This window comes from Macrotis lagotis, chromosome 1 (assembly GCF_037893015.1).
Source record: "Macrotis lagotis isolate mMagLag1 chromosome 1, bilby.v1.9.chrom.fasta, whole genome shotgun sequence".
Lineage (NCBI taxonomy): Eukaryota > Metazoa > Chordata > Mammalia > Peramelemorphia > Peramelidae > Macrotis > Macrotis lagotis.
In genome coordinates, this window is record NC_133658.1 from 691,132,868 (window position 1) to 691,160,498 (window position 27,631).

General features: G+C 39.8%; 1 protein-coding gene and 1 long non-coding RNA gene across 5 annotated transcripts in view; one reads left to right on the plus strand and one right to left on the minus strand.

The window, feature by feature from the left end:
* Nucleotides 1-23,325, minus strand: part of METAP1D (methionyl aminopeptidase type 1D, mitochondrial) — a 101,725-nt gene extending 78,400 nt beyond the window's left edge. For 2 of the 3 annotated variants that reach the window (XM_074215711.1, XM_074215710.1), the window contains exon 1: nt 23,270-23,325. Coding sequence is in view for 1 of the 3 variants with exons in the window: in XM_074215712.1 (XP_074071813.1) it covers nt 23,270-23,309 (40 nt within the window). In the remaining 2 variants the exon portion in view is untranslated. The remainder of the gene's footprint in view (nt 1-23,269) is intronic. The other variant, XM_074215712.1, reaches the window with a different exon arrangement.
* Nucleotides 23,326-23,406: 81 nt separating this feature from the next.
* LOC141507748 (uncharacterized) overlaps nt 23,407-27,631 on the plus strand; it is a 33,952-nt gene continuing 29,727 nt past the window's right edge. The window contains exon 1 of one of the 2 annotated variants that reach the window (XR_012474265.1): nt 23,407-23,530. This is a non-coding gene — a long non-coding RNA (uncharacterized LOC141507748). Of the gene's footprint in view, nt 23,531-23,689; nt 23,944-27,631 lie in introns of those variants that run through there. The other variant, XR_012474266.1, reaches the window with a different exon arrangement.

Consider the following 27,631-nt stretch of genomic DNA (forward strand, 5'->3'; position numbering starts at 1 on the left):
GGAAGGTTTTAATGTTTTTGGTTATGTGACACAGCAATGCAAAAAAAAATAAAGTTTTCTCAAGACAATGCTTAATGAAGTTTTATTGTATTTTTTGAAACTAAAGTTTATTTATTAAAAATACTATGCAAATTATCTTGCAAAAAAAATCTAGGCTAAATTTCAAACTTCATTCTCATTTTCTATCACTTTCTCTTTCTTTCTCTCTGTGCTTTATTTCTAAAGCAAATAATTTCTTCTATTTCTCCTTTTCATAACGACAATTTTTTTCCAATTCACATTCAGTTGCAAGATTACAAGTACAAGGCTCCAGAATCAGTGGTTAGGGCTTTAAAGTCATATGGTGATTTCCATTTCCACTCACTATATGGATCCATGGTATTGTCATTGAAAATTAGGCATTGCTTATTTTCTGAAAATAATGAACATACTCTATAAAATTCACCATTTTATCTTAGTGACAGAACTATCCAAGGACAAGATCTAGAAATCCCACTGTATTGAGAATTGAATGTCTTCTATAATGCTGATGCCTATTAGTGTTAGCCCCAAATTGCTAAAAGCTCTGAAGGACATTCATTCCTTTCTCACCCTACAATCTTCCACTCCAGCATTAAGTACCAATAAGAATTTCCTAAATTCATCTCAGAAAATGCCACTTCTATCCACAGTCATTTCGTTCCCATCATTCATCCTGTATACCTTCCCTCTCTCTAATCTTTCCACATTCTTTTAGCAAATAAAGGCTAAGGAACAGACCACACAAAATAGAACTACCCAAGAAAGAGACTACATAAGAAAAAATTGCCTTAAGTGGATGAAAAGTCCGTGAGGGGAAGGTCTTCTTTAACCTTACTCCCTTTTCAACCCTTTTTAACCCTTGTTGCCTTCTCTACCCCTAAAGATATTGTTAAATGTTGAATCATACAAAAAAATTAGCTTCCCAGGCTGCTCCAATCTATCTACCACTCAATTATCTTCCTTAATACAGACCTGACTATGTCACCTCCCTGGTTAATAAATTTCAGTGGCACTCTATCGCCTTCAGGATCAAATACATGTTTGCCAGTGTCCAATCTTCTTATACCTTGCACCTTCCACCTCGCTGCCCCCCACCTCCCCACCCCAGAATCTAAAATCCAGGGATATTGGGCTCTTTGACATCCCTCAAACATTCTAACTCTTGACTCCCTGTATTTTCTCTGACTGTCCCCATGCCAAAATTCTCTCCCCTCATCTCTACATACTGGCTTCTCTTTAAGTCCAAGCTAAAATCTTCCCTACTACAGGAAGCCTTTCACAATCTCCTTTAATTCTAATGTGTTACCTCTAATTATTATTTCCAATTCATCTTGTATGTAGCTTGTCTGCTCAGAGTTGTTTGCATGTTCTATCCTAACAGATTGTGAGTTTCTTGAGAGCAATCTTTTGCCTTTCTTTGAATTCCCAGGGCTTAGCACAGTAAGTTACACACACAGTAGGTGCTTAATAAATGTTTATTGAATGACTGATTAGAAGCATCTCAAATTCAACATCTAAAATTGGAAACTGTTGGGCAGCTAGGTGGCACAGTAGATAGATCACAGGCCCTGAAGTCAGGAGTAGCTGGGTTCAAATCTGACCTCAGACACTTAATAATTACCTAGCTGTGTGACCTTGGGCAACTCACTTAACTCCATTACCTTAAAGAAAAAAATAAAAATGAATAAAATGGAAACTGTTATCCTTCCCAACACCCCCCTTGAAAACTCACTCTTCTTTTGAACTTCCTTATTATTGTTGAGGATACCACCTGCCTCTAGCAACTCAGACTCATAGCCTTGGTATCATCTTTAATTCCTCAGTCTTGCTAAACCCAAATATCCAATCAGTTGAAATCTTGTTTCAACCTTCACAACATCTCTTGGATACAGTTATTTCCTTCTAGTTACATGACCACCATCCCAATTAAGGCTGTCATTACTTCTTATTAGGACTCTTGCAAAATAATCTAATTGGTCTCTCTGCTTCAAGACTCTTCCCAATCTAATCCATCCTCCACACAACTGTTAAAGTGATTTTCCTTAAATGGAAGGTGTGATTAGCACTCTTCCCACCACCCAAAGAACTCTAAATATTTCTCCCTGAGTTCTCCTTTCCGATGGCCTTTCTTCATTTTCCTAGGATCTTGTGTTGGGAGAGGGGCTGACTCTCAGAGGTTTGCTTTTGAAAACCCCAGAAGGCTTTGTTCACTTGACTTAGTAATTCCAAGGGCCAGCCAGTAGGGGGCACTGGTTGCTTTCTCTGGAGTGTTTGAGGCCCTCAAGCAAGGTCTGAGTTGTCCTTGAACAATGGGCTGGGCCCTGGGGGAGGGAGTTAATCTGCCTTTCTTTTGAGTGAACTCTGTTGCCCACAGTGAGCCTGAGGAGGTAGGGGTGTGTGTGTGTGTGGGGGGGGTGTTTACTGTTTCTTCTGGGAAGAGTGCTATGCAAAAAGTATGGAGCTCAGGTCCCCAAGCCCAGCAGTTCAATTTCCAGGTGAGCTCTACGACTCTGTGTTGGAACTCACCCTCCATATTGCTTTTAGGAAAGAATATAAACTCCTCTGCTTGGCATTTATAGATCTTGACACTAACTCCTTTGTACTGGTTGTCCCTAAGCCCTCTTCTTCACCTTCAATTCCTGGAATCCTGGAGTTCCTTTAAGATTCAGTTCAAATATCACCTAAGAGGGAAAACTTTCCTGCTCTTCCAGATTCTAGTCTTCCACACTCCTCCCCCAAGAGAATTTGATTTTCCTACATACTTATTTGCATTACATTCTGTGTTTCCCATTGTAACCTTTCCTAGATTTTATTTTATTTTTAATTTATAGAATAAAACAAGCATTTCCCCTCACATAGTATAATTAAAAAAGATTATGCATGAAACTGCAAATCTACTATATATAAATTTGCTATTCCTTTCAAATATAAGAACAAATTTATTATATAAATTTATTTTTGCTTTTATCCCCCATTACATATGAATTCAATATAAATAGATATATGTAAAATTATTCTACACATCTATTTATCATCTATCTATCTCGGAGGCAGAGAGTGACTTTCTTCTTATGTACTTAATAATTAATTTGGGTATTTATAATAGCCAAAATAACTTGTTTGCTCAACTCTTAAAACAATATCATTATCACGGTTCTTTTGGTTCTGTTCATTTCACTCTTCATTATTTTATACAAGTCCTTCCATGTTTTTCTAAGATCATTGAGCTCATCATTTCTAAAAGCATGGTAGTTATTACATTACAATCATATACTACAACCTGTTCAGTCAATTGATAACCATCCTTGCTATTTCCAGTTCTTTGCCACCACAAAGAGCTGCTATAAACATTTTATGTTTGTTTTCTGTTTTTATTTTCTTTTGCAAGGCAATGGGGTTAAGTGACTTGCCCAAGGACACATGGCTAGGTAATTATTAAGTGTCTGAGGCCTGCTTTGAACTCAGGTCCTCCAGACTCCAGAGCCAGTACTCTATTTACTGCCTGTGCCACCTAGCTGCCCTGCTATAAACATTTTAGAACATCTAGGTTCTTTTGCTTTTTTCCCCAATTACCTTTGGAAACCGAAGTTACATTACATTTTGGTATTAAGCTCCCTGAGGGCAGAGACAATTTTATATTTGTCCTATCACCAGTTCCCAGCCCAGAGCCTAGCATACAAAACAGCTAGCTTAAGAAATTCCTGGGTGGGGGGCAGCTAGGTGAAGCAGTGGATAGAGCACTGGCTCTGAAATCAGGAGGACCTGAGTTCAAATCCAATCTAAGACACTTAATAATTACCTAGCTGTGTGGCTAAGGCAAGCCTTGGGCTTGGGCAAGACACTTAACCCCATTTGCCTTGCAAAAACCTGAAAAAAAATGCCTGCTGATTGATTGGATGATTAATACTAGACTCCTGGACTTACCCTATTACAAAAGACATATAAGTTCATGAGTGGTTTTCAGGGACACAAAGTGACTCTAAGCACCTCTGAATTTGTATAACCACAGGGCATGTCAGATCAGGGTTCTATTGAATAAATGACAATGACTGTGCTACATTTTTATTATCTGGCTTTCAAAAGAAGTATATATATATATATATATATATATATATATATATATATATGTCACCTTATTAAAACTAGTCTCATACTGTTAGGCAATTAGAATTAACCTTTGATTCTCTCTTGGAGAACAGAACACTAGCAGAAATTATCCAAAACAACAGGTCTTTATAGAAGCACTGTGGTTATTTAAAAAACTGCTTTTTCAGAATTCTGGCCAAGATGGCGGAGAGAAGACAGGCACTCTTCTAAGTGCTCCTTAATAATAACAAGAAAGAAACCTCTTAAAAGAAATTCAATCAACAAAACCCAGAAAAAAAAAGCTAGGAGAAGACCACCTACCAATAGGGTCTGTCTCAGGGGACCATAGATGAACCAAGAGCAGAGAGCAGAGGGCCAATGCAGGGATAGCAGCAAAGGGAAGCCAGAGGAATGGCCTTAGTCGCAGAGGCTTTGGTGAGTGGTGGGTCCAAAGACCAATTTTAGATGCAGAATCTTTGACCAGGGGGAGAGGAGCAATGGGAGGGTGAGTTCCAGAGAATCGCAGAGCATGCCTGGAAATTGAACCACTGGGCTCGGGGACCTGAGCTCCCAGAACAAACAATGCCCCCCCCCCCCCCAGGCTCAGATGTGGGCAACAGAGTTCACTCAGCAACAAGGGAGAGTAACTACCTCCCACAGGGCCCAGTCCATTGTTCAAGGACAACTCAGACCCTGATGCTGAGGGCCTCAAACACTCCAGAGAGAATAAGTAGTGCCCCTTACTGGCTGGCCTTTGGAATTACTAAGCCAAATGAACAAAGTCTTGTAGGGTTTTCAAAAACAAACCTCTGAGAGCCAGCCCCTCCACTAACACAAGATCCTAGGAAAATGAAGCAAGGTCAGCAAAAGGGGGACCCCTGGAGAAATACTTAGAAGAAATAGATTCTAACCCAGAGAGAACTAGCACAACTGAGGAGAATATGAATTGGTATCCAGCCCAGAAAGACTTCCTTGAAGAAATCAGGAAAGAGTTTAAAAATCAATTGGAAAAACTGGGAAAAGAAACTCAAGAGAACATTAACATGTTGCAAGAGAAAATTAACATCTCTCAATAAGAAAACAAATTCTTGGAAAATACAATTGGACAAATACAAAATGAAAATGATTCTCTCAGGTCCTCAATTGAGAAAAGGCAAAAAGAAAATGATTCTCTCAAATCCTCAACTGGGCAAATGAAAAAAAAAATTCTCTCAAAACTACACTTGGGCAAATGGAAAACTCCTTCAAAAATAGAATTGATCAATTGGAAAAGGAGTTGCAAAAGATAAATGAAGGAACCTTTTCTCTAAACAAAAGAATGGAATCTGTGTAAACTAATGACTTCATAAGACAACAAGATTCTGTTAAACAAAACCAAAAGATTGAAAAAATAGAAGAAAATATAAAATACCTCATCAGCAAAACCACTGACCTCTAGAATAGATCAAGAAGGGACAACATGAGAATTATAGTTTTCCTGAAAACATTGAAAAGAAAAAAAAAGCCTAGACTTAATAATACAGGATTTAGTGATGGAAAATTGCCCTGATATCATGGAACCAGAGGGCAAAATAGTTACTGAAAGAATATATAGATCCCCTCCTGAAAGAGATCCTAAAATGAAAACACCAAGGAATGTTGTGGCCAAATTCCAGAACTATCAGATAGAAGAGAAAATCCTGCCAGCAGTGAGAAAGAAACCATTTAAATACCAAGGAGATACAGTAAGGATTATGCAGGACCTTGTTGCAACATTAAGGAATTGAAGGGCCTAGAATGAGATATTGAGAAGAGCAAGGGAGCTTGGAATGTAGCCAAGAATCCACTATCCAGCAAAGCTGAATCTTCTCTTCCAGGGGAAAAGATGAACATTTAATGAAATGGGAGACTTCCAACATTTCCTGATGAAAAGACCAGAGCTAAATAGAAAATTTGGACATCAAACAGGAGGCTTAAGAGACACATGAAAAGGTTTAAAAAAAAGGGTTAAGAAAAAAAAAACTGCTATCCAATAAGATGAAACTAGCTATATCCCCATCTGGGAGAAAGATTCTCATATTTCTTAAGAAATGTAACTCTATTAAAGAGAATATATTTAGCCAGAAGTGACAATCACTCATGACTTATCTGTGAGACTGTTATCCAATAAGATGAAACTGGCTATATCCCTACCTGGGAGAAAGACTCTAATAACTCTTAAGAATTCTAACTCTATTAGAAAGAGAATATTTAGCCATAAGGATAGACACTCATGTCTTTTCTGTGACTCAGATAGAATGATTCAAAAACAATACCTCGTTAAAAAGCAGGACAGCAAGGAGACAGGAGGTTGGAGAAGACTGAATGGGGTAAATCTCATTACATTAAGAGGTACAAAAAAATTTATTGTAAAATGTTAACTTCCACATACCCAGTTAAGTTAAGAAACTTATCTTACCTTTCAAGCATTAAAAGAGGAAAAGTGGAGGGGGGATGGCAAGGGGAGAAAAAAGGGAACCTACAGAAGGAAGGGAAGGAAGAAGTAGAAAAGAGAAAGGGGAAAGAAAGGGGAGAAGGGCTTGATGTAGGAGGGCAAACACACTGAAGGTGGCAGCATTCAGAAACAAAATACTGGGGAATATGGATAAAAGGGAAAAAGGGAAATATAAAAACAGAGGGAAGGTAGCATGGAGGGCAATAAAGAGTAAGTAGTTATAACTTGATGAACTCTCCCTTAAAACATAAGCAAATAGCAGAGTGTATTACAAACCAGAATCCTAAAATATGTTGCTTAAATAGAGTAAAGGTTACAGCAAAATATATTTTGCTTCGGCTAAAGTAAAAAAAGTAGGGATAGCAATCCTTATCTCAGACAAAGCCGCTGCAAAAATAGATAGCATTAAAAGGAATGGGAAAGGAAACTATATCCTCCTAAAAGGGACCATAGACAATAAAGCAATTTCAATACTAAATATGTATGCACCCAATGGTAGAACATCCAAATTCTTAGAGGAGAAGTTGAAAGAGCTACAGGAAGACATAGACAGCAAAACTCTACAAGTGGGACACCTTAAATTCCCAGTCTCAGATTTTGATAAATCTAATCATAAAATAAACAAGAAGGAAGTTAAGGAGGTAAATAGATTGTTAGAAAACCTAGACATGAAAGACTTATGGAGGAAATTGAATGGGGATAGAAAGGAATATACTTTATTCTGTAGTACATGGCACTTAGACAAAAACTGAGCATGTACAGGGCATAAAAACCTAGCGATCAGTTGCAGAAACGAAGAATATATCTTTTTCAGATCATAATGCAAGAAAAATCATATACAATATTGGACCAGGGAGATATAGACCCAGAACTAATTGGAAACTAAAAAACCTCATGAATGAGTAGATCAAACAACAAATTATAGAAAGAATTAATTATTTCATCCTAGATAATGACAATAATGAAACAACATACCAAAACCTATGAGATATACTCAAGGTGGCTGTCAGGGGACATATTTTATCTTTAAATGTTTACATGAATAAATTAGAGAAAGAAGAAATCGATAACTAAATATGCAACTTAAAAAATCAGAGAAAGAACAAATTAAAAACTCCCAATTAAACACCAAACTAGAAATTCTAAAAATTAAAGGAGAAATTAATAAAATCGAAAGCAAGAAAGCTATTGAACTAATAAATAAAACCAAGACTTAGTTTTATGAAAAAAAAACAATAAAATTGATAGAGCTCTGGTCAATTTGGTTAAACAAAAGAAGACAACCAAATTGCTAGTATCACAAATGATAAACATGAACTCACCACCAATGAGGAGGAAATTAAAATAATAATTTGGAATTATTTTCCCCAACTCTATGCCAATAAATTTGACAATCTAAGTGAAATGGATGAATATTTACAAAACTGTAAATTGCCCAGATTAAATAAAGAGGAAATTAAAAACCTAAATAACCCTATCTCAGAAAAAGAAATCCAATAAACCATTATTGAACTCCCTAACAAAAAATCTCCAGGGCTAGATGGATTCATAAGTGGATTCTATCAAACATTTAAGATACAATTGGTTCCAATTCTATATAAACTCTTTTTTTCATTTTTTTAAAATTTATTTTTATTCTCATTTTGTACAAATGTTTTTTTTACATTAATAAAATATTCTTGTTTACAAGTAAACAAAATACCCCACCCCCCATGAAAATAGATAGACTTGCTTGGGCAAAAAAAGTAAAGGGGAGAGAAAAAAAATTAAAATTAAAAAAAATAATAGTAGTAATTGTAGGTATGGCCAGGTGGCGCAATCGACAAAGCACCAGCCCTGGAGCCACGAGCACCGGAGTCCATATCCAGCCTCGTAAACCCAACAATCACCCAGCCATGTGACATGCAGGCCACCCGATCCCCACTGCCCTGCAAAAACCTAAAGGAAGAAAAAAAAAGACCCAAAATAAAATAAAATAGTAATAATAGTAGGGGTGGCTGGGTAGTGGACAGAGCATTGGCCCTTGAGCCAGGAGCACCTGGGTCCAAATCCGGCCCCAGACACCCAAAGATCACCCTGTTATGTGGCCCCAGGCAGGCCACCCAGCCCCACTTGCCCTGCACGCTCCCCCAAATAATAATAACAAAAAATGTGCTTCAGTCTTTGTTCCAACACCAACAACTCTGTCACGGGTGGATCACATTCTTTATGATAAGTCCATTGAAAAAGTTACTTCCATATTTTTCCACCATTGCCATTGCTGATTGCAACTCCCTCCTTTCTTATTTCTCCACTACCATGTACTATATTTTTTCTCTCCTTCTCACTCTGACTCTGCTGTAGGGTCGCTGAGTGGCACAGCAGACACATCCCTGGTCCTGGGGCCAAGAAGCCCTGAGCCCCCATACCACCCCTTAGGCCCAGAATCCACCTGGCCCTATGGTCCTGGGCAGGCCATCCAATCCCAGCCCCTTGCAACAAGTAAAAAAAAGAAAATGTGTTATATCTGAACACTCTCCCACCATGGTCCATCCTCTCCTCCTTTATTCACATCCCCACCCCTTTCCCCTGCTCCCCCCTCCTTCTTACTCCAGATGTCTATACCCCATTCAGTATATTTGCCGTTTCCTCTCCTAGCCATCTCTGATGAGAGCAAAGGTTCCCTCATTCCCCCTTGCCTCCCCCCTTCCATATCATTGCAAGAGCTCACTGTAATAAAAAAAAATCTTATTATGTGAAATATCTTGGACTATTCCCCCTCTCCTTTTTCTTTCTCCCATTCCATTTCCCTTTTTTCTACTGACTCCATTTTTACACCATATTTTATCTTCGAATTCAGCTTTCTCCTGTGCTTCAACTATAAAAGCTCTCTCTACCTGCTCTATTAACTGAGAAGGTTCATATGAATATTATCAGTATCATTTTTCTATACATGCAGTTCATCCTCATTAAGTCCCTCATATTTCCCCCCTCTCCTCCAATCTCCATGCTTCACCTGAGTCCTGTATCTAAAGATCAAACCTTCTGTTCAGCTCTGGCCATTCCAAAAGGAACCTTTGAAATTCCCCTGGTTCATTGAAAGTCCATCTTTTTCGCTGGAAGAGGACATTCAGCCTTGCTGGGTAGTTCATTCTTGGCTGCATTCTAAGCTCTTTTGCCTTCCGGTATATTGTATTCCAAGCCCTAGGAGCTTCCAATGTAGTTGCTGCTAAGTCCTGTGTGATCCTGACTGCAGCTCCACGATATCTGAACTGTGTCCTTCTGGCTGCTTGTAATATTTTCTCTTTGACTTGGGAGTTCTGGAACTTGGCTATAATATTCCTAGGAGTTGGTTTTTGGTGACCTCTTTCTCAGGGGGGATCGGTGGATTCTCTCCATTTCTATTTTGCCCTCTGCTTCTAGAATATCAGGGCAATTTTCCTGTAGTAATTCTTTGAAAATGATGTCAAGGCTCTTTTCCTGATCATGACTTTCAGGTATTCCAATAATTTTTAAATTATCTTTCCTAAGTCTATTTTCCATATCAGTTGTTTTTTCAATGAGATATTTCACATTTTCTTCTAATTTTTCATTTTTTTGGTTTTTGAAGTATTGATTCCTGATTTCTGGTAAATTCATCAATCTCCCTGAATTCTATTCTTTGTCTGAAGTATTTGTTCTCCTCAGAGAGTTTTCCTATCTCTTTTTCCATCTGGCCAATTTTGCTTTTTAAAGCATTCTTCTCCTCAATAACTTTTTGAACTGTTTTATCCATTTGACCTAAGCTGGTTTTAAGCATGCTATTTTCTTCAGCATTTTTTTGGATTTCCTTGACTAAGCTGCTGACTTCATTTTTATGTTTTTTCTGCATCTCTCTACTTTCTTTTCCCAGTTTTTCTTCCAATTCCCTCATTTGATTTTCAAAGTCTTTTTTGAGCTCTGTCATAGCCTGAGCCCAATTTCTGTTTTTCTTGGAGTCTTTAGATGCAGGAGCTTGTGCTTCCTCATCTTCAGACTGAGTATTTTGATCCTTCTTGGGTTCATTTGCAAAATATTTCTCAATAGTCTTCCTCTTATTTCTCTGCTTGCTCATTTTCCCAGCCTGGGCCTGGTTTTGGGGTGCTTCCTGAGCTTTTGGGACACTCCCACAAGGGTCTCAGTGTGTGAGGCTCTGTCCTCCCTCCTGGTCTGTTAATGACCATAAGTGCCCCCCTCTGCCATGGGGCCAAGGTGGGGGAGGGGCCCTGTTGTTCTATGGGGGGGCCTAGACTGGGATCAGGATCTGAATGTGGTCAGAGCCCCAGAGTCCTGTTCCAGGGGCAGAGGACAGAGTTCAGCAGTCTCTCTCTCTTCATTCCCCTCCCTCTGCTCAATGGTCTCAGGCCCTGGGAGCTCCTGCTTACAGGCTCTGCCAGCTTCTGTTTCCTGGTCTGGGCTGCCACAAGACCAAGCTGCTTGCTGTGTGCTCTGAGGGCTGGGCTCCACGTGCTCGCTCTGGCAGAGTTCCCCCACTGTTCCCCCACTTTGTGCCCGGTGCTCCCCGGGGTGCAGCTCAGGAGACTCCCCCCACTGCTGTAAGCCGTGGCTCCCAGTGCCCTGGGGCTGCCTCCAGGAGGCTCAAGTTCTTTCGCTCTGGCAGGCCACCCCTCCAGCAGGCCGCCCCTCCGACTCCGGGGAGCAGGGCCTTTCTGCTCTTTTCCAGGTTACCTTGAGTAGGAGAACTGCCTCACTGGGTCCCTTTGTGGGTTCTGTCTCTGGAAAGTTTAGTTAGAATCCTTAGCTTATGAGTTATATCAGAGAGCTCCTAAGACTCGATCCCTTCATATCGCTATGTGGGCTCCGCTCCACTATAAACTCTTTGAAAAAACTAGAAGACAGAATTCTCCCTAACTCTTTCTATGACACCAATGTGGTGTTGATACCTAAACCAGGAAGAGTTAAAACACAGACAAAAAAATTATAGACCTATCTCAGTGATAAATATAGATGCAAAAATTTTTTTTGTTCTACTTTTTTAATTTAAAATCTATTCTCCTTTTGTACAAATAATGTTTTTTTACATTAATAAAATATTCTTGTTTAAGAGTAAATGAAATACCCCCTCCTCCCCATAGATATAGACTTGCTTGAGCAATAAAGGGGAGAGAAAAAAAATTAAAATTAAAAAAATAATAGTAATAATTGTAGGCATGGCCAGGTGGTGCAATGGACAGAGCACCAGCCCTGGAGCCATGAGCACCCGAGCCCACATCAGGCCCCATACAACCAACTATCACTCAGTCATGTGACATGCAAGCCACCTAAACCCCACTGCCCTGCAAAAACCAAAAAAGAAAAAAAAAAAAGAAATAAAAGACCCAAAATAGAATAAAATAGTAATAATAGTAGGGGTGGCTGCGTGGCAGACAGAACATGGGCCCCTGAGCCAGAAGCACCCAGGTCCAAATTCAGCCTCAGACACCCAACGATCACCCCACTATGAGGCCCCCGGCAGGCCACCCAGCCCCACCTGTCCTGCACCCCCTCCCAAAATAATAACAACAAAAAATGTGCTTGAGTCTTTGTTCCAACACCACCAACTCTGTCACGGGTGGATCACATTCTTTATGATAAGTCCACGGCAAAAGTTACTTCCATATTTTTCCACCGTTGCCATTGCTGACCACAACTCCCTCCTTTCGTATTTCTCCACTACCATGTATTATATTTTCTGTCTCCTTTCACTCTGACTCTGCTGTAGGGTAGCTGAGTGGTGCAGCAGATGGATCCCTGGCTCTGGGGCCAAGAGGCCCTGAGCCCCCATACAACCCCTTAGGCCCAGCATCCACCTGGCCCTATGGTCCTGGACAGGCCATCCAATCCCAGCCCCTTGCTAGAAGTAAAAATAAAATGTGTTATATCTGACCACTCTCCCCCCATGATCCACCCTCTCCTCCATCATTCACATCCCCACCCATTCCCCCTGTTCCCCCTTCTTACTCCAGATGTCTATACCCCATTGAGTATATATGCTGTTTCCTCTCCTAGTCATCTCTGATGAGAGCAAAGGTTCCCCTCATTCCCCCTTGCCTCCCCCTTCCATATCATTGCAATAGCTCATTGTAATAAAGAAAAATCTTATTATATGAAATATCTTAACCTATTCCCCCCTCTCCTTTTTCTTTCTCCCATTAAATTTCCCTTTTTTCTATTGACTCCATTTTTACTCCATATTTTATCTTCGAATTCAGCTTTCTCCTGTGCTTCAACTATAAAAGCTCCCTCTACCTGCTCCATTAACTGAGAAGGTTCATATGAGTATTATCAGTGTCATTTTTCTATACAGGAATACTGCAGTTCATCATCATTAAGTCCCTCATATTTTTCCCCTCTCCTCCAATCTTTATGCTTCACCCGAGTCCTGTATCTGAAGATCAAACCTTCTGTTCAGCTCTGGCCATTCCAACAGGAACAATTGAAATTCCCCTGGTTCATTGAAAGTCCATCTTTATAAAAATGACAATTCTACCAAAACTAAACTATCTGTTTAGTGCCCTACCAATCAAAATTCCAAAAAATTACTTTAATGAGTTAGGAAAAATTGTAAGTAAATTCATATGGAGAAATAAAAAGTCAAGAATTGCCAGGAGTTTAATGAAAAAAAATGCAAATGAAGGTGGCTTAGCACTACCTGATCTAGAATTATATTATAAAGCATCAGTCATCAAAACTGTTTGGTATTGGCTAAGAAATAGAGTGGTGGACCAGTGGAATAGACTAGGTGTAAAAGCAGGAGAGGATTATAGTAATCTGCTGTTTGATAAACCCAAAGAGTCCAGCCATTGGGATAAAAACTCCCTCTTTGATAAAAACTGCTGGGATAATTGGAAGTTAGTATGGAAGAAACTTAGATTAGACCAACACCTCACACCCTTTACCAAGATAAGATCCAAATGGTTACAGGACATAGACATAAAAAACAATACTATAAGCAAATTAGAAGATCAAGGACTAGTCTACCTGTCAGATCTATGGAAAGGGGAACAGTTTATGACTAAGGAAGAGTTGGAGAACATCACTAAAAGCCAATTAGATGATTTAAATTACATTAAATTAAAAAGTTTTTGCACAGATAAAACCAATGTAATCAAGATCAAAAGAAAAGTAGTAAATTGGGAAACAATCTTTACAACTAATGATTCTGACAAAGGACTCATTTCTAAAATATACAAAGAACTGAGTCATATTTTTAAAACAAAAAGCCATTCCCCAATTAACAAATAGTCAAAGGATATGCAAAGGCAATTTACAGATGAGGAGATCAAAGCAATCTATAGCCATATGAAAAAATGCTCTAAATCATTAATTATTAGAGAAATGCAAATTAAAGCTTCTCTGAGGTACCACCTCACACCTCTCAGATTGGCTAGTATGACCAGGAAGGATAATGATCATTGTTGGAAGGGATGTGGGAAATCTGGGACACTATTACACTGTTGGTGGAGCTGTGAACTCATCCAACCCTTCTGGAGAGCTATTTGGAACTATGCCCAAAGGGCAACAAAAATGTGCATACCCTTTGACCCAGCAATACCACTACTGGGTCTATACCCTGAAGAGATGAGGAAAAAGGGTAAAAACATTATCTGTACAAAAATATTTATAGCAGCCCTGTTTGTGGTGGCAAAGAATTGGAAATCCAGTAAATGTCCTTCAATTGGGGAATGGCTTAGCAAACTGTGGTATATGTATGTCATGGAACACTATTGCTCTATTAGAAACCAGGAGGGACGGGATTTCAGGGAAACCTGGAGGGATTTGCATGAACTGATGCTAAGTGAGATGAGCAGAACCAGAAAAACACTGTACACCCTAACAGCAACATGGGAGTGATGTTCAACCTTGAAGGACTTACTCATTCCATCAGCGCAACAGTTGGGAACAATTTTAGGCTGTCTGCAAAGGAGAGTACTATCTGTATCCAGATAAGAAGCTGTGGAGTTTGAACAAAGTACAAGGACTATTTCCTTTAATTGGGGAAAAAAAAAACCCAGATGTCTTATTGTTTGATCTGGTTACCTCTGAGAATTCTGTTCTCTTTAAGGATATGATTTCTCTCTCATCACACCCAATTTGGATCAAGGTACAACATGGAAACAAAGTAAAGACTGACGGAGTGCTATCTGTGGGGTGGGGGTGGGGGGAGGGAAGCCAGATTGGGGGAAAATTGTAAAACTCAAATAATATCTTTAATAAAAATTTTTTTAAAAAGTCCATCTTTTTCCCTGGAAGAGGACATTCAGCCTAGCTGGGTAGTTCATTCTCAGTTACATTCTAAGCTCTTTTGCCTTCTGGTATATTATATTCCAAGCCCTACTACAAGCTTCCAATGTAGTTGCTGCTAAGTCCTGTGTGATCCTGACTGTAGCTCCACGATATTTGAATTGTGTCCTTCTGGCTGCTTGTAATATTTTCTCTTTGACTTGGGAGTTCTGGAACTTGGCTATAATATTCCTAGGGGTTGGTTTTTGGTGATCTCTTTCTCGGGGGGATCGGTGGATTCTCTCCATTTCTATTTTGCCCTCTGCTTCTAGAATATCAGGGCAATTTTCCTGTAGTAATTCTTTGAAAATGATGTCAAGGCTCTTTTCCTGATCATGACTTTCAGGTATTCCAATAATTTTTAAATTATCTTTCCTAAGTCTGTTTTCCATATCAGTTGTTTTTTCAATGAGATATTTCACATTTTCTTCTAAATTTTTTATTTTTTTGGTTTTGAAGTATTGATTCCTGATTTCTGGTAAATTCATCAATCTCCCTGAATTCTATTCTTTGTCTGAAGGATTTATTCTCCTCAGAGATTTTTCTTATCTCTTTTTCCATCTGGCCGATTCTGCTTTATAAAGCATTCTTCTCCTCAATAACTTTTTGAACTGTTTTATCCACTTGACCTATACTGGTTTCTAACATGTTATTTTCTTCAGCATTTTTTTGGATCTTCTTGACTAAGTTGCTGACTTCTTTTTCATGTTTTTCCTGTATCTCTCTCATTTCTTTTCCCAATTTTTCTTCTATCTCCCTTATGTGATTTTCAAAATCTTTTTTGAGCTCTATCATAGCCTGAGTCCAACTTCTGTTTTTCTTGGAGTCTTTAGATGCAGGAGCTTGTGCTTCCCCATCTTCAGACTGAGTGTTTTGATCCTTCTTGGGCTCATATGCGAAATATTTCTCAATGGTCTTCCTCTTATTTCTCTGCTTGCTCATTTTCCCAGCCTTAGCCTGGTTTTGGGGTCCTTCCTGAGCTTTTGGGACACTCCTACAAGGATCTCAGTGTGTGAGGCTCTGTCCTCCCTCCAGGTCTGTGAATGACCATATGCCCCCCCTCTGCCACGAGGCTGAGGTGGAGGGAGCCCCTGCTGTCCTATGGGGGGCCTAGACTGCGATCAAGATTTGAATGTGGTCAGAGCCCCAGAGTCCTGTTCCAGGGACAGAGGACAGAGCTCAGCAGTCTCTCTCTTCACTCCCCTCCCTCAGCTCAATGGGATCATGCCCTGGGGGCTCCTGCTTACTGGCCCAGCCTGCTTCTGTTTCTGGAACTTGGCTGTGCTGGCTGTGCTGCTTGCTGTGTGCAGTGAGGGCTGGGCTTCAGGTGCTAGCTCTGGCAGAGGTCCTCAGCTATTCCCCTGATTTGTGCCAGGTGCTCCCCGAGGGGTATAGCTCAGGAGACTCCCAGGCTGCTGTGAGCCATGGCTCCCAGCGCCCTGGGGCTGCCTCCAGGAGGCTGAAGTTCTTTTGCTGTGGTGGGCCACCGCTCTGGTGGGCCACCCCTCCGACCCCAGGGAGCAGAGCCTTTCTGTTCTTTTGCAGGTTACCTTGAGTAGGAGAACTGCTTCACTGGGTCCCTCTGTGGGTTCTGTCTCTGGAAAATTTAGTTAGAGTCCTTAGCCATCTTGGCTCCGCCCCCCTTCTAGATGCAAAAATCTTAAATAAAATCTTAGCAAAACAATTACAACAAGTTATCACTAGGATAATACATTATGGCCAAGTAGGATCTATCCCAGGAATGCTGGGTTGGTTCAATATTAGGAAAACTGTTAGTATAATTAATTAAATCAATAACAAACTATCAGAAATCATAGGATTATATCAATAGAAGCTGAAAAAGCTTTTGACAAAATACAGCACCTATTCCTATTAAAAACACTAGAGAGTGGGGGGTGGCTAGGTGGCTTAGTGGATAGAGTACAGGCCCTGGGGTCAGGAGGACCTGAATTCCAATCCAGCCTCAGACACTTAATAATTACCTAGATATGTGGTCTTGGGCAAGCCACTTAACCCCATTGTCTTGCAAAAAAACGGAAAACCAGAAAACCACTAAAGAGTGTAGGAATAAATGGATTGTTCCTTAGAATAATAAGCAGTATCTATCTGAAACTATGGACAAGCATTATATGCAATGGGGATAGGCTAGAGGCATTCCCAATAAGATCAGAGGTGAAACAAGTATGCCCATTATTACTACTATTCAATATTGTGTTAGAAATGTTAGCTTCAGCAATAAGAGAAGAAAAAGAAAGTGAAGGAATTAGAATTGGGAAGGAAGAAACAAAACTCTCACTTTTTTACAGATGGCATGATGGTATACCTACAGAATCCCAAAAAATCATCTAAAAAACTACTAGGAATAATTAGCAACTTTAGCAAAATTGTAGGATTTAAAATAAACTCTCATAAATCCTCAACATTCATATATATATATATATATATATATATATATATATATACATATATATATGTATGTATGTATATATATATATGACTAGCAAGATACAGCAGAAAGAGCTAGAAAGAGGAATCCCAATCAAAGCCTCAGACAATATAAAATACATGGGAGCCTGCCAAGGCAATCTCAAAAACTTTTTGAAAATGATTACACAACACTTCTCACACAAACAAAATCAGATTTAAATAACTGCGCAAATATCAACTGCTCATGGACAGGTCAAGCTAATATAATAAAAATGACAATTCTACCAAAACAACTAGTATTTCTGACAAAGGACTCCATTGTAAAATATACAGACAACTGAGTCAAATTTTCAGAAAATCATGCCATTCCCCAATTGACAAATGGTCAAAGAATATGCAAAGGCAATTTACAGATGAGGAAATCAAAGCGATCCATAGTCATATGAAAAATTGCTCTAAATCACTACTTATTAGAAAAATGCAAATTAAAGCATCTCTGAGGTACCACCTCACACCTCTCAGACTGACCAATATGACTAGAAAGGACAATGATCAATGTTAGAAGGGATGTGGGGAAATTTGGGACACTAATGCATTGTTGGTGGAGCAATGAAGTCATCCAACCTTTCTGGAGAGCAATTTGGAATTAAGCCCAAAAGGAAACAAAGATGTGCATACCCTTTGACCCAGCAATACCACTACTGGGTCTATATCCTGAAGAGATGATGAAAAAGGGTAAAAACATCACTTGTACAAAAATAATCCTAGCAGCCCTGTTTGTGGTGACAAAGAAATGGAAATTAAGTGAATGTCCTTCAATTGGGGAATGGCTTAACAAACTGTGGTATATGTATGTCATGGAACACTATTGTTCTATTAGAAACCAGGAGGGATGGGAATTCAGGGAAGCCAGGAGGGATTCGCATGAACTGATGTTGAGTGAGATGAGCAGAACCAGGAAAAATACTGCACACTCTAACAGCAACATGGGAGTGATGATCAACCTTGATGGACTTACTCATTCCATCAGTGCAACAATCAGGGACAATTTTGGGCTATCTTCTATGGAGGAGACCATCTGTATCCAGAGAAAGAATTGTGGAGTTTGAACAAAGATCAAAGACTATTACCTTCAATTTAGGGGAAAAAAAACCCATTATTTTATTATGTAATTTTGTTATCTCTTATATTTTATTTTTCTTCCTTAAGGATATGATTTCTCTCTCATCACATTCAACTTAGATCAATGTATATCACAGAAACAATGGAAAGACTAACAGACTGCCTTCTTACGGGGGTGGGGGAAGCAAGAATGGGGGAAAATTATAAAACTCAAAATAAATAAAATCTTTCTTAAAAAATACTGCTTCTTGGGTAGCTAGGTGGTGTAGTGGATAAAGCACCAGCCCTGGAGTCAGGAGTACCTGGGTTCAAATCCGGTCTCAGACACTTAATAATCACCTAGCTGTGTGGCCTTGGGCAAGCCACTTAACCCTGTTTGCCTTGCAAAAAAAAAAAAACCTAAAAAAATACTGCTTCTTAATATTTATTTGAAGTCAGAAGATCTGAGATTGGATTCTGGCTTAGGCACTTACTGTTATATGACCCTGAAAAAGTCACTTATGAGTCTGTTTCCCATCAACAAATTGTAGCTAATAGTACCTACATTACGTGCCTTTCAGCTTCCTGTGCAGAAAGTGTTCTGGAAATCTAAAAGTGTTACATAAACATGAATTTTTATTATTTATCTTATTACATCTTTCTTACTTAATTTTGCAACAGATTTGTTTTCCTGACTGTGCCTGGGCTAGCCTAATGTTAAAGTTAGTTGAACATCTCTGAGGACACACTGACAGGCAGTGAAGAAGTGACAAGCAGCATGACTGACTGGATCTCTACCAAAGAAAATGTATAGATTATATTACTGAGAGTTCACAGGATCATACAGCTATCATAGATCAGAGATCATCTAGTCAAACCCCCTTCATTTTAAAATGGAGGAGACTAGGCTGTAGGATTAGCTAATTTACCCAAGATCACATGGGAAGTAGCTTACTTGTGGGATTTGAACCCATGGACCCTGAACCCACAGTAAGTTCTTTCAAACACTGCACTACCCTACTCTAACTTTTCTCCATTAATCTATCTTCTGTTCACCTCAATGAGAGAGAATTCAATATTCTATATACTCCAGATCAATTAATTTACAACAAAATTTTCATAGCAATTCAATCCAATAAGAATTTAATCACTATCTGAAATGTAATATACACTGGGAGATACAAAGATAAAAAGGAGATGAGATGGCATCTGTCCTTAAGGAGCTTACATTCTGCTAGCATAATGAGGAGTCACAAACCTTGACTCCTGAGTTATCCTGAGACTTAACTAGATACCCAAATGCATCATAATCTGAGCTTTTAAAATTTTAAAATAATTGTCCCCTGCAAAGAGAAAGTAGTGTTTTTTCTTATTACACTTCATTGCAATTGGGGCCATGGAGAGTTGGACATAACTGAAACTACTCAACAACAACAATAACCAAAGAACCAAAGCCATACGGGGGGCTAGGTGGTATAGTAGATAGAGTACTAGGCCTGGAGTCAGGAAGACCCAGGGAGCATTGGTATGTGATCTTCTGCATCTGCAGGTGATTGTGTACTCAATGCAGCCTGTGAAGCTGAAGTGCATCAAAATAAGGATCAATTCTCTGCTCCTTGTATTAATTTTAATCTAACAGTTTAAAACCAAGTTTAAGTTCTACTCCTGATTTATATGGGTCTGAAACTTTCAAAGGTTATAGAGGTGCATTTATGGAAGGAGTTTCCTTATTCAGGAGATCCTGTGCCAGTGAAATCAAGGTACAGTCCCTATACCCAGCACTTGTTTGGTATAAACTATGGGCTTAATTTTCATTTAATCATTCCTTAAAAACCTCCAATTGGGGGGGGGGGGACAGCAAGGTGGCACAGTGGATAGAGCACTGGCCCTGGAGTCAGGAGTACCTGAGTTCAAATTTGACCTCAGACACTTAATAATTACCTGGCTGTGTGGCCTTGGGCCAACCACTTAACCCAATTTTGCCTTGCAAAAAAAAAAAAACCCTAAAAAAAAAGTTCTCCAATGGTTCCTGATAGACTTCTGTAACAAATCCCTTCAACTAGTCTCCTTCTTCAATTTACCTCTTCACTCTAACAATAATAATAATAATAAAAATAATAATAATGCTTGTCCTTCATTCTCAAAGAAGACTACAACATCAGGGAGGTGATGCCATGACTAACACAGGAATTGGATTTGAGTGACGGGGGGCTGTGCTGAGTCACCAACCTCTCTTTCTCCTCTAGTCATCTGAGTGCAGTGGCCAGATAGGAATCAGGATGACTAGACAGGGCTCTGGATCAAAGGCAACTAGGGTTAAGTGATTTGCTCAAGGTCACATAACTAGTAAATGTCTGAGGCTGGATTCAAACTCCTATCCTCTTGACTCCAAGGCCAGTAATGCTCTATCCACTGTGCCATCTAGCTGCCCTACCTCTCCACTCATATACAAACTGGTGCAACAAAACCCCAAGCAGGATCACAAAGAGTTGGATGTGACTTAAATGACTAAAAAAACAATCAGGAAAAACTGTTTCCCTGGATTGTCCTGTCCTGATTTAAAGTACCTTGTTCCCCTTACTTGGAACAATCTTACTTGTTTCCAATACCTAGGAACCTAATATTCCAATAAATTTCTCAGATTAAGAAGAATAAGTATGTATAGCTGTAACTTCACTCACATGCAAACATTTTAAATCCATGTAATAGCATTTAGAGTAGAAAGTTCAACCTCCTTAATTTATAGATGAGGAAATGAGGCACAGAGAGTTGAACATATATTTGGTAAATGAGAGAGAGAGAGAGAGAGAGAGAGAGAGAGAGAGAGAATGGAACTCAAAATCTTTCTACTAAATCACAATGGCTGCTGAATAAATCTCTATTAAGTTCTGGAAACCTAGGATAGCCTGATCTTGGTGGGTGACAGGAATGTGATCACAGAAAGTCATACAGAGAGCTTAGACTCAGCTAATATAGGCATTAGAACTCATCCAGTCTAGTTCTCTTTACAAAACTCATCTGGTCTAATTCTCTTTTTTAAATTTTACAAATAAAAAGCCTGGTGCCAAGACATTAAGTTACATGTTCAAGGTCACAAATCTCTAACTGAACATCCAATAAATAGCTTAAACTCAACATGTCCTAACAACTTATTTCTGCCCCACCCAAATTCTTCCCTCTTCTTCATTTTCTTATCCTATTGAAAGCATCAACATGCTCATGATCTATATATCATCCTTCACTCTCATATTCCCCCCAAAATTCAATGTTGCCAAGTTTACCTTTATAATATGTCTTCTAAACATACCCTTCTTTCCTCTAACATTGCTTCTACCCTATGCAGATTCATATCACCTCACATATGGACTACTGCAATAGGCTGCTAGTTGTTCTCCCTGCCTTAAGTCTCTTCCCACTCCATTCCATCCTCTACTCAACTATCTAATTTTCTTTTTTTCAGCTTTTTAAATTGTTTTTTGAATTTTACAATTCCCCCCAATCTTGCTTCCCTTCCCCCACCCCTCCACAGAAGGCAGTCTGATAGTCTTTATATTGTTCCCATGCTATACATTGGTCAAAATTGAATGTGTTGAGAGAAATCATATCCTTAAGGAAAAAAAATTAAATATGAGGCAGCAAAATTATACAATAAGATAACAGTTATGTATTTTTGTCCTTTTTTTTTTTAAGGTTTTTGCAAGGCAAACGGGGTTAAGTGGCTTGCCCAAGGCTGCACAGCTAGGTCATTATTAAGTGTCTGGGACCAGATTTGAACCCAGGTACTCCTGACTCCAAGGCTGGTGGTTTATCCCCTATGCCACCTAGCCACCCCCAGTTTTCTATTTTCTTAATGCATAGATATGAATATATCACATATCCCCTCTACCATATCCTTAGGCCCCCTCCCCAGTATGTTCTGTTGATTGCCTATTATCTCCAGAATCAAATATCAAAGAATTCTCTGTTTGACATTTCAAAATCCTTCATAACCTGCCCCTACATCCCCTTTGAGTCTTCTTACATCTTACTCGCTACCGTGTAGTCTGAAATGCAATGACACTGGTTATTTTCAACTTATCCAATACATATCTTGTTTGTAGATAGTTGCTTATCTGATGTCTCTTTGTTAAGACTATGAATTCCTTGAGAGCAGGGACAGGTTTTGGGCTGTCTTTGTCCTCCCAGAGTTTAGAAAGATTCCTTGAACATACCCAGTAGGAGAGGCACAATTTTGAACCCGGGTTCTCCACTTCCAAATCTAGCACCTTTTCCACCGCAGGGGAAAATCCAGCACCTCTGCTACTGTGTGTATTTCTCCTCTCTTTATGTGTAGTCATAGAAATGGTTGGCAATACTGAGGTGCCACAATTTAAACTGCACTCTGACACCAGCAGCAATCTTGAAGCATTTCCCCAAGTCTTAGCATATAATTACGGGGGTGGGTGGGGGGAGGGGGGCAATGAAGGAAATGAACAATGGATCTGAAATGGTATCTACTGCCTGATTGATGAGGTTTTGGAGGGAGAGAGATGGAGAGAGTGAAGAAAGAGGGAGGGAGGGGAAGAGGGCAGAGAGGGCAGGGAAGGGGAGAGACGGACAGAGAGGAGGAAGGAAACAAGGGATGGGGAGGAGAGAAAGGAAGGGAAATGGAGAGAGGAAGAAAAGGGCAAAGGAGGGAGGCGGGAGACAGAGAGGCAGAGGCATGTAGACGTCTACACGTCCAGATGAATCTATGTCAACTTATAACCCGTGCGTGTGCGTGTGCGCCGCTGTGGCACTGCCGCGTCCTGCGTGTGTGTAAGTGTGCGCGCGCGCGTGTGCCCGGGGCCGGCGCGCGCGCGCCTGGGAACACACGCGCGCTTCGGTTCCCCGGGCTCTTACCTCTACTGAAGCCCAGGTGGACGCCTCTGGCCGCCGCCATCTTGGACGAGGTCACGTGGCCGGGAGCCCTCCCCTCCCCCTCCCGGCGCTTCCCCGATGCCGTGGGGGAGGGGAGGAACTGCAGTTGGCGGCGGCGGGGGAGCAGCGCGCGTGCGCGGGGAGCGCGGCGGCCGGATGCGGGCCCGCAGCCCCGGGGCCGGAGGAGCCGAGCTGCCGCCCCTCCCCCGCCCCCGCTCCGGGCGCGAGCAGGAAGACCGGCAGGTAAGGGGGAGGACCCGGCCAGCTGTGGGGAGGAACACCCCCCCGCGGCGGCCGCCCGCCCGCGGCTTCTGCAACGTTTTAGGGTTTTTTTCGGCAAATTTATTTTCTTTCGCAAATTCTTCCCCCCGTTGGAGCCGGATGCCAGCGTCTCTCGAAGTCGCCGCCTCGCCGCGCGCGCTCCCGGCCGGCGGGAGCCCCCGGGGCGGCCCCAGCGAGGGGAGCCGGCGCGCGGACCAGCCCGGCCCGGGCCCCGGGGCCGTGACCTCGCGAGCCAGCGCCCGGCCCAAGGCCCAGCCGCAGACCCGCCTTGTCAAAGTAGCGGCCGAGTAACCAGCACCATCCTTTAATTTGCCTGAAACGATAGGAACCCGAGAGCTAACAAAGATTAAGCAGGCCAGCTAATTAGAGAGGAGGTAAATATTTTTACTTTCGGAAACCAAATTATGTGCCTTTGAGGGCAACCCTTCAAAGGGAGAAGGTGGAGAATGGTTCTGATTTCTTTCTGAGTGAAGGAAAATGAGCTGCGCAGGTTTGCCCTGAATATTGGATAAAATACTTTATTAGGTCGTGAGAGGCTCTGCCTTTCCAAACTTGACCATCCTTTAGGGCAGGAGCACTTAACCATTTTTTTTTTTGTATAATGAGTTCCTATTGCAGCCTGCTAAAGCTGATGGGGCCCTTATCTGAATTGTGTTTTTTAAATAATTGAAGGAAATGCTAAATTTCAGTTAGAAGTTAGTTAAAATAGAAGATATAAACCCCCCCCCCCCAGGGAGTTCAAGGATCACCTGTTAAGACACCTTGCTTTAATGGAGAGAACGCGTGAGCCACTTGAAGACTTTCTTAAATGGCCCGCGCTTCAGACTTGAGTGCTATTTAAGCCCATAAACTATACAGTAGTGTGGGGGAGGGGAGAACTCGAGACACCCTAGCTGAATGGCAGGAAGCATTATAGAAAAGATAGTCCTCTGATGCAGCTAATTGACTATCTAAACCAAATGTACAATGGCTATCTTTCAGTGCATTTAAGATAAAATAATACTCATAACTCACAACTTTAATAGTGCTTTAAGGTTTACAAAATGCTTTGAAGAGAAGCCTTTTATAAATGCTACTAATTTCAAGAAGAGATGAAATAGAAGAATCATGGTAGAGACCTCAGAAATCATCTAGTTGAATTCTCCTTTAGATAAGGAAATTTATTTATAGGAATGGGAAAAGATTTGCCTAGGATTACCCAAATAGAGAGTAGCTGAGTTGAGGTCTAGGACCAGGACCCTTGTTTTTCAGTGCAGTGTCCTTATATCACATAGTGGGAAAGGAACTTTAGTTATCCAGATTTAACTAGATTCCATTGGTAAGCCAGTTATAAATTGATACAAGTGATAGTTCATTCAGTGACCTTGGATCTAATATCCATCCTGCTATATCCTTGGAAGTCAACGGATTAAATCTTCTGAATTCATTAATTTACATTAAATTCCATATGTTGGATAAAGAGACCGGCTAGACTGTGTTAGAGAATCTTTCAGGTTCCTTCATTCCATAAGTGAATAATTAAGAGCATTTGAATGGAATCTGATACAGAGTCTGTTCTGAATTTTGCCATATATTGACTGAGTAGCCCAATAGTATGAAGTTTCTTCTCTCTGAGGAAACTAATCATACTGCAAAACTACATTATTTTGGGAGTAACAATAATTCAAATGCTGAATTCGTGATTGTTGTTAAGTAAAAAGTTTTAAACAACTTCTTCCTCTGTAAATTTCTTGCAAGGGGATTCCAGTCTAAAATAAGTAACTTTTTCAAAAGGTGTTCAAGAAATAAAGGATCTTCCAGTGTGCCTTCAGCAACTGTTTGCAACTGTTCATTCTTAGTAAAAGATGTTCCTCTTCAATTCAATATAATTTTGTTATTGCTATTGTAATTCATTATTTTTCAATTAACTTCTCTTGGTTTCTCATTAAATTATCAACAGTTCACATTCTAGTTTGTAAAATGTATTGTATTTGATAGCAATAAAATTGCAATTATGAAATATATTCTGCAATTCACCCTTTACTAAGTAAAATTGGCCCTTTCTTCTTACCTCCTACCACACTATTTATTATTCTGGCCACATTAACAATGTTTTACCATGTGACTGTACCTCACTTTACATAATACATGTGTTCCCTGAAAAGTATAAAAATTGAATTTTTATAAATTCATTCTCATCCAAAATGCAAGAGAGCTTGTACCTCTCAAGGAATTCTGAGGCAAATCTTTTTTTGTAAAGTAAATAATGCTTTTGTAATGCTAATAACCATCTCCTAATTAATGTATTATAAATTTGAATTTTTTTTCATAGAACACATCTGTGATTTTTTTAAACTGAGACAAAGGTGCTTTGAAATCCTTGGATGAAAAATGTTACATAGATATGCATTACAGTTTAATTAGAAATAATGTTGTATTTCCTGCTGGAAAGAAAGCAGGATCAGATGGCCCCTCAGGGAAACTGGGAAAATCCTGGTGGCCTGGCAACCTGAGCAGCTTTTAAAGAGTTGTCCAAGACTAAGATAGTTTCGATTTTAGTCCTGGGCCCCAGTCCTCGATTTTGCTATTTGATCCTGAAAATCAGTATTTTAACTAAATAAGATATAATAAATCATTCAATATTACACTGTGTGACCCAAAAGAATATTTCCCATCCTCTGTTGATTTAATCATGCTAGCTTAATTTTTGTGAAGTAGTTGTGAGAACCTCCCATAAATTATGCCTTTCTGATTCAATTGTTTCATGAATTTCATTATCTATAAAAGGTATTTTCATTCTTTTTGTATGCAATTTGACTTTAAATATTAGGGTGGGGATTTATTAAATCCTTATGATGCCCTAAATGTGGACATGTTTTTGCTCAAAATATCTTTCTTTTGGGGATGGGAGGCCAGATATTATGCTTTTTGAGGTTTTTTTTGTTTGTAGAAGAAAATGAAATGAAAGCAAAATAAAGATATATTTGATTTGTAGCACATCCTCTTTTATATTTGGAAGTCACTGGTAAACCACCAACTCTTAAAACAACACTCAGTTACTCTCTTGGTTGCTTTGAAAACAGTGCCTTTATCCTATTTAGAACTTTCTATTCCTCAAACAAGACATTCTATCTCCTGATTCCCTGCATTTTCACTAGCTGTTTCCCATTTCTGGGATTTTCTGTGCCCTCATCTCTTCCTCTGGGCTTCCATGTCTTCCTTCAAGTCCAGGCTAAAATCCCATCTTCTACAGGAAGTCTTTCTCAATCCCCCTTAAATGTGCCTTTCCTTTTTTTTTCATTAATTGCAATTTATTCTGTGTATATCTTGTTTGTACATAGTTTTTTCCCACATTAGATTGTGAGCTCTTTGACAGCAGGGACTATTTTTTTTTTTGCCTTTCTTTGTATTCCCTGTGCTTCCTACATTGCCTGGCAATAGGCGCTTAATCAATGTTTAGTGACTGTTCCTCTAGGGAACTCCTAATTTGATCATTAATATGTGACTATGATGGGAAATCATTTTAGTTGAGAGGAACATTAGATTTTCTTCATTTGTTGAACTATCTGTAGCATTTTAATTGGTTGCTATAATTTTGGATTAAGTTGCATCTAGAGAATATTTCTGCAAATTAAGAGCTTCCAGTGTTAGAGATATTTTCACATATTGTCATCCTTGAATCTAGAATTCCTTTGGGGGGAGGGCTATAATTTTTTATATTTCTGACCTTGCCTTTTCTTTCAACCCTTCTCCAAGTTCAGCACTGGACAGTGATTTTGCTGTTATTTCCAACCCAGTAGGAATATTTAGTTAAGTAGAAATTAAAGGGGGTGGGGATTGGGTTTTTTTTTCTTTCTCCTTGCTCAATTTATAAGTGAAATAAAATCATTTTGCCTGAACCCAGTCCAACCCAATTTAGCGCCTTCCCCTCCTAACTCCCACAGTCAAATTTGTGAACAGAAATGCTATTCATTATTTGACAGCCAGAAATAAGTATTTCAATTTATCACCACCCCCATTTTACTGCCAATAATAGTGGTGGACAATCAGTGGCATGAAATTGGCAGTAGACTGAACATTTAA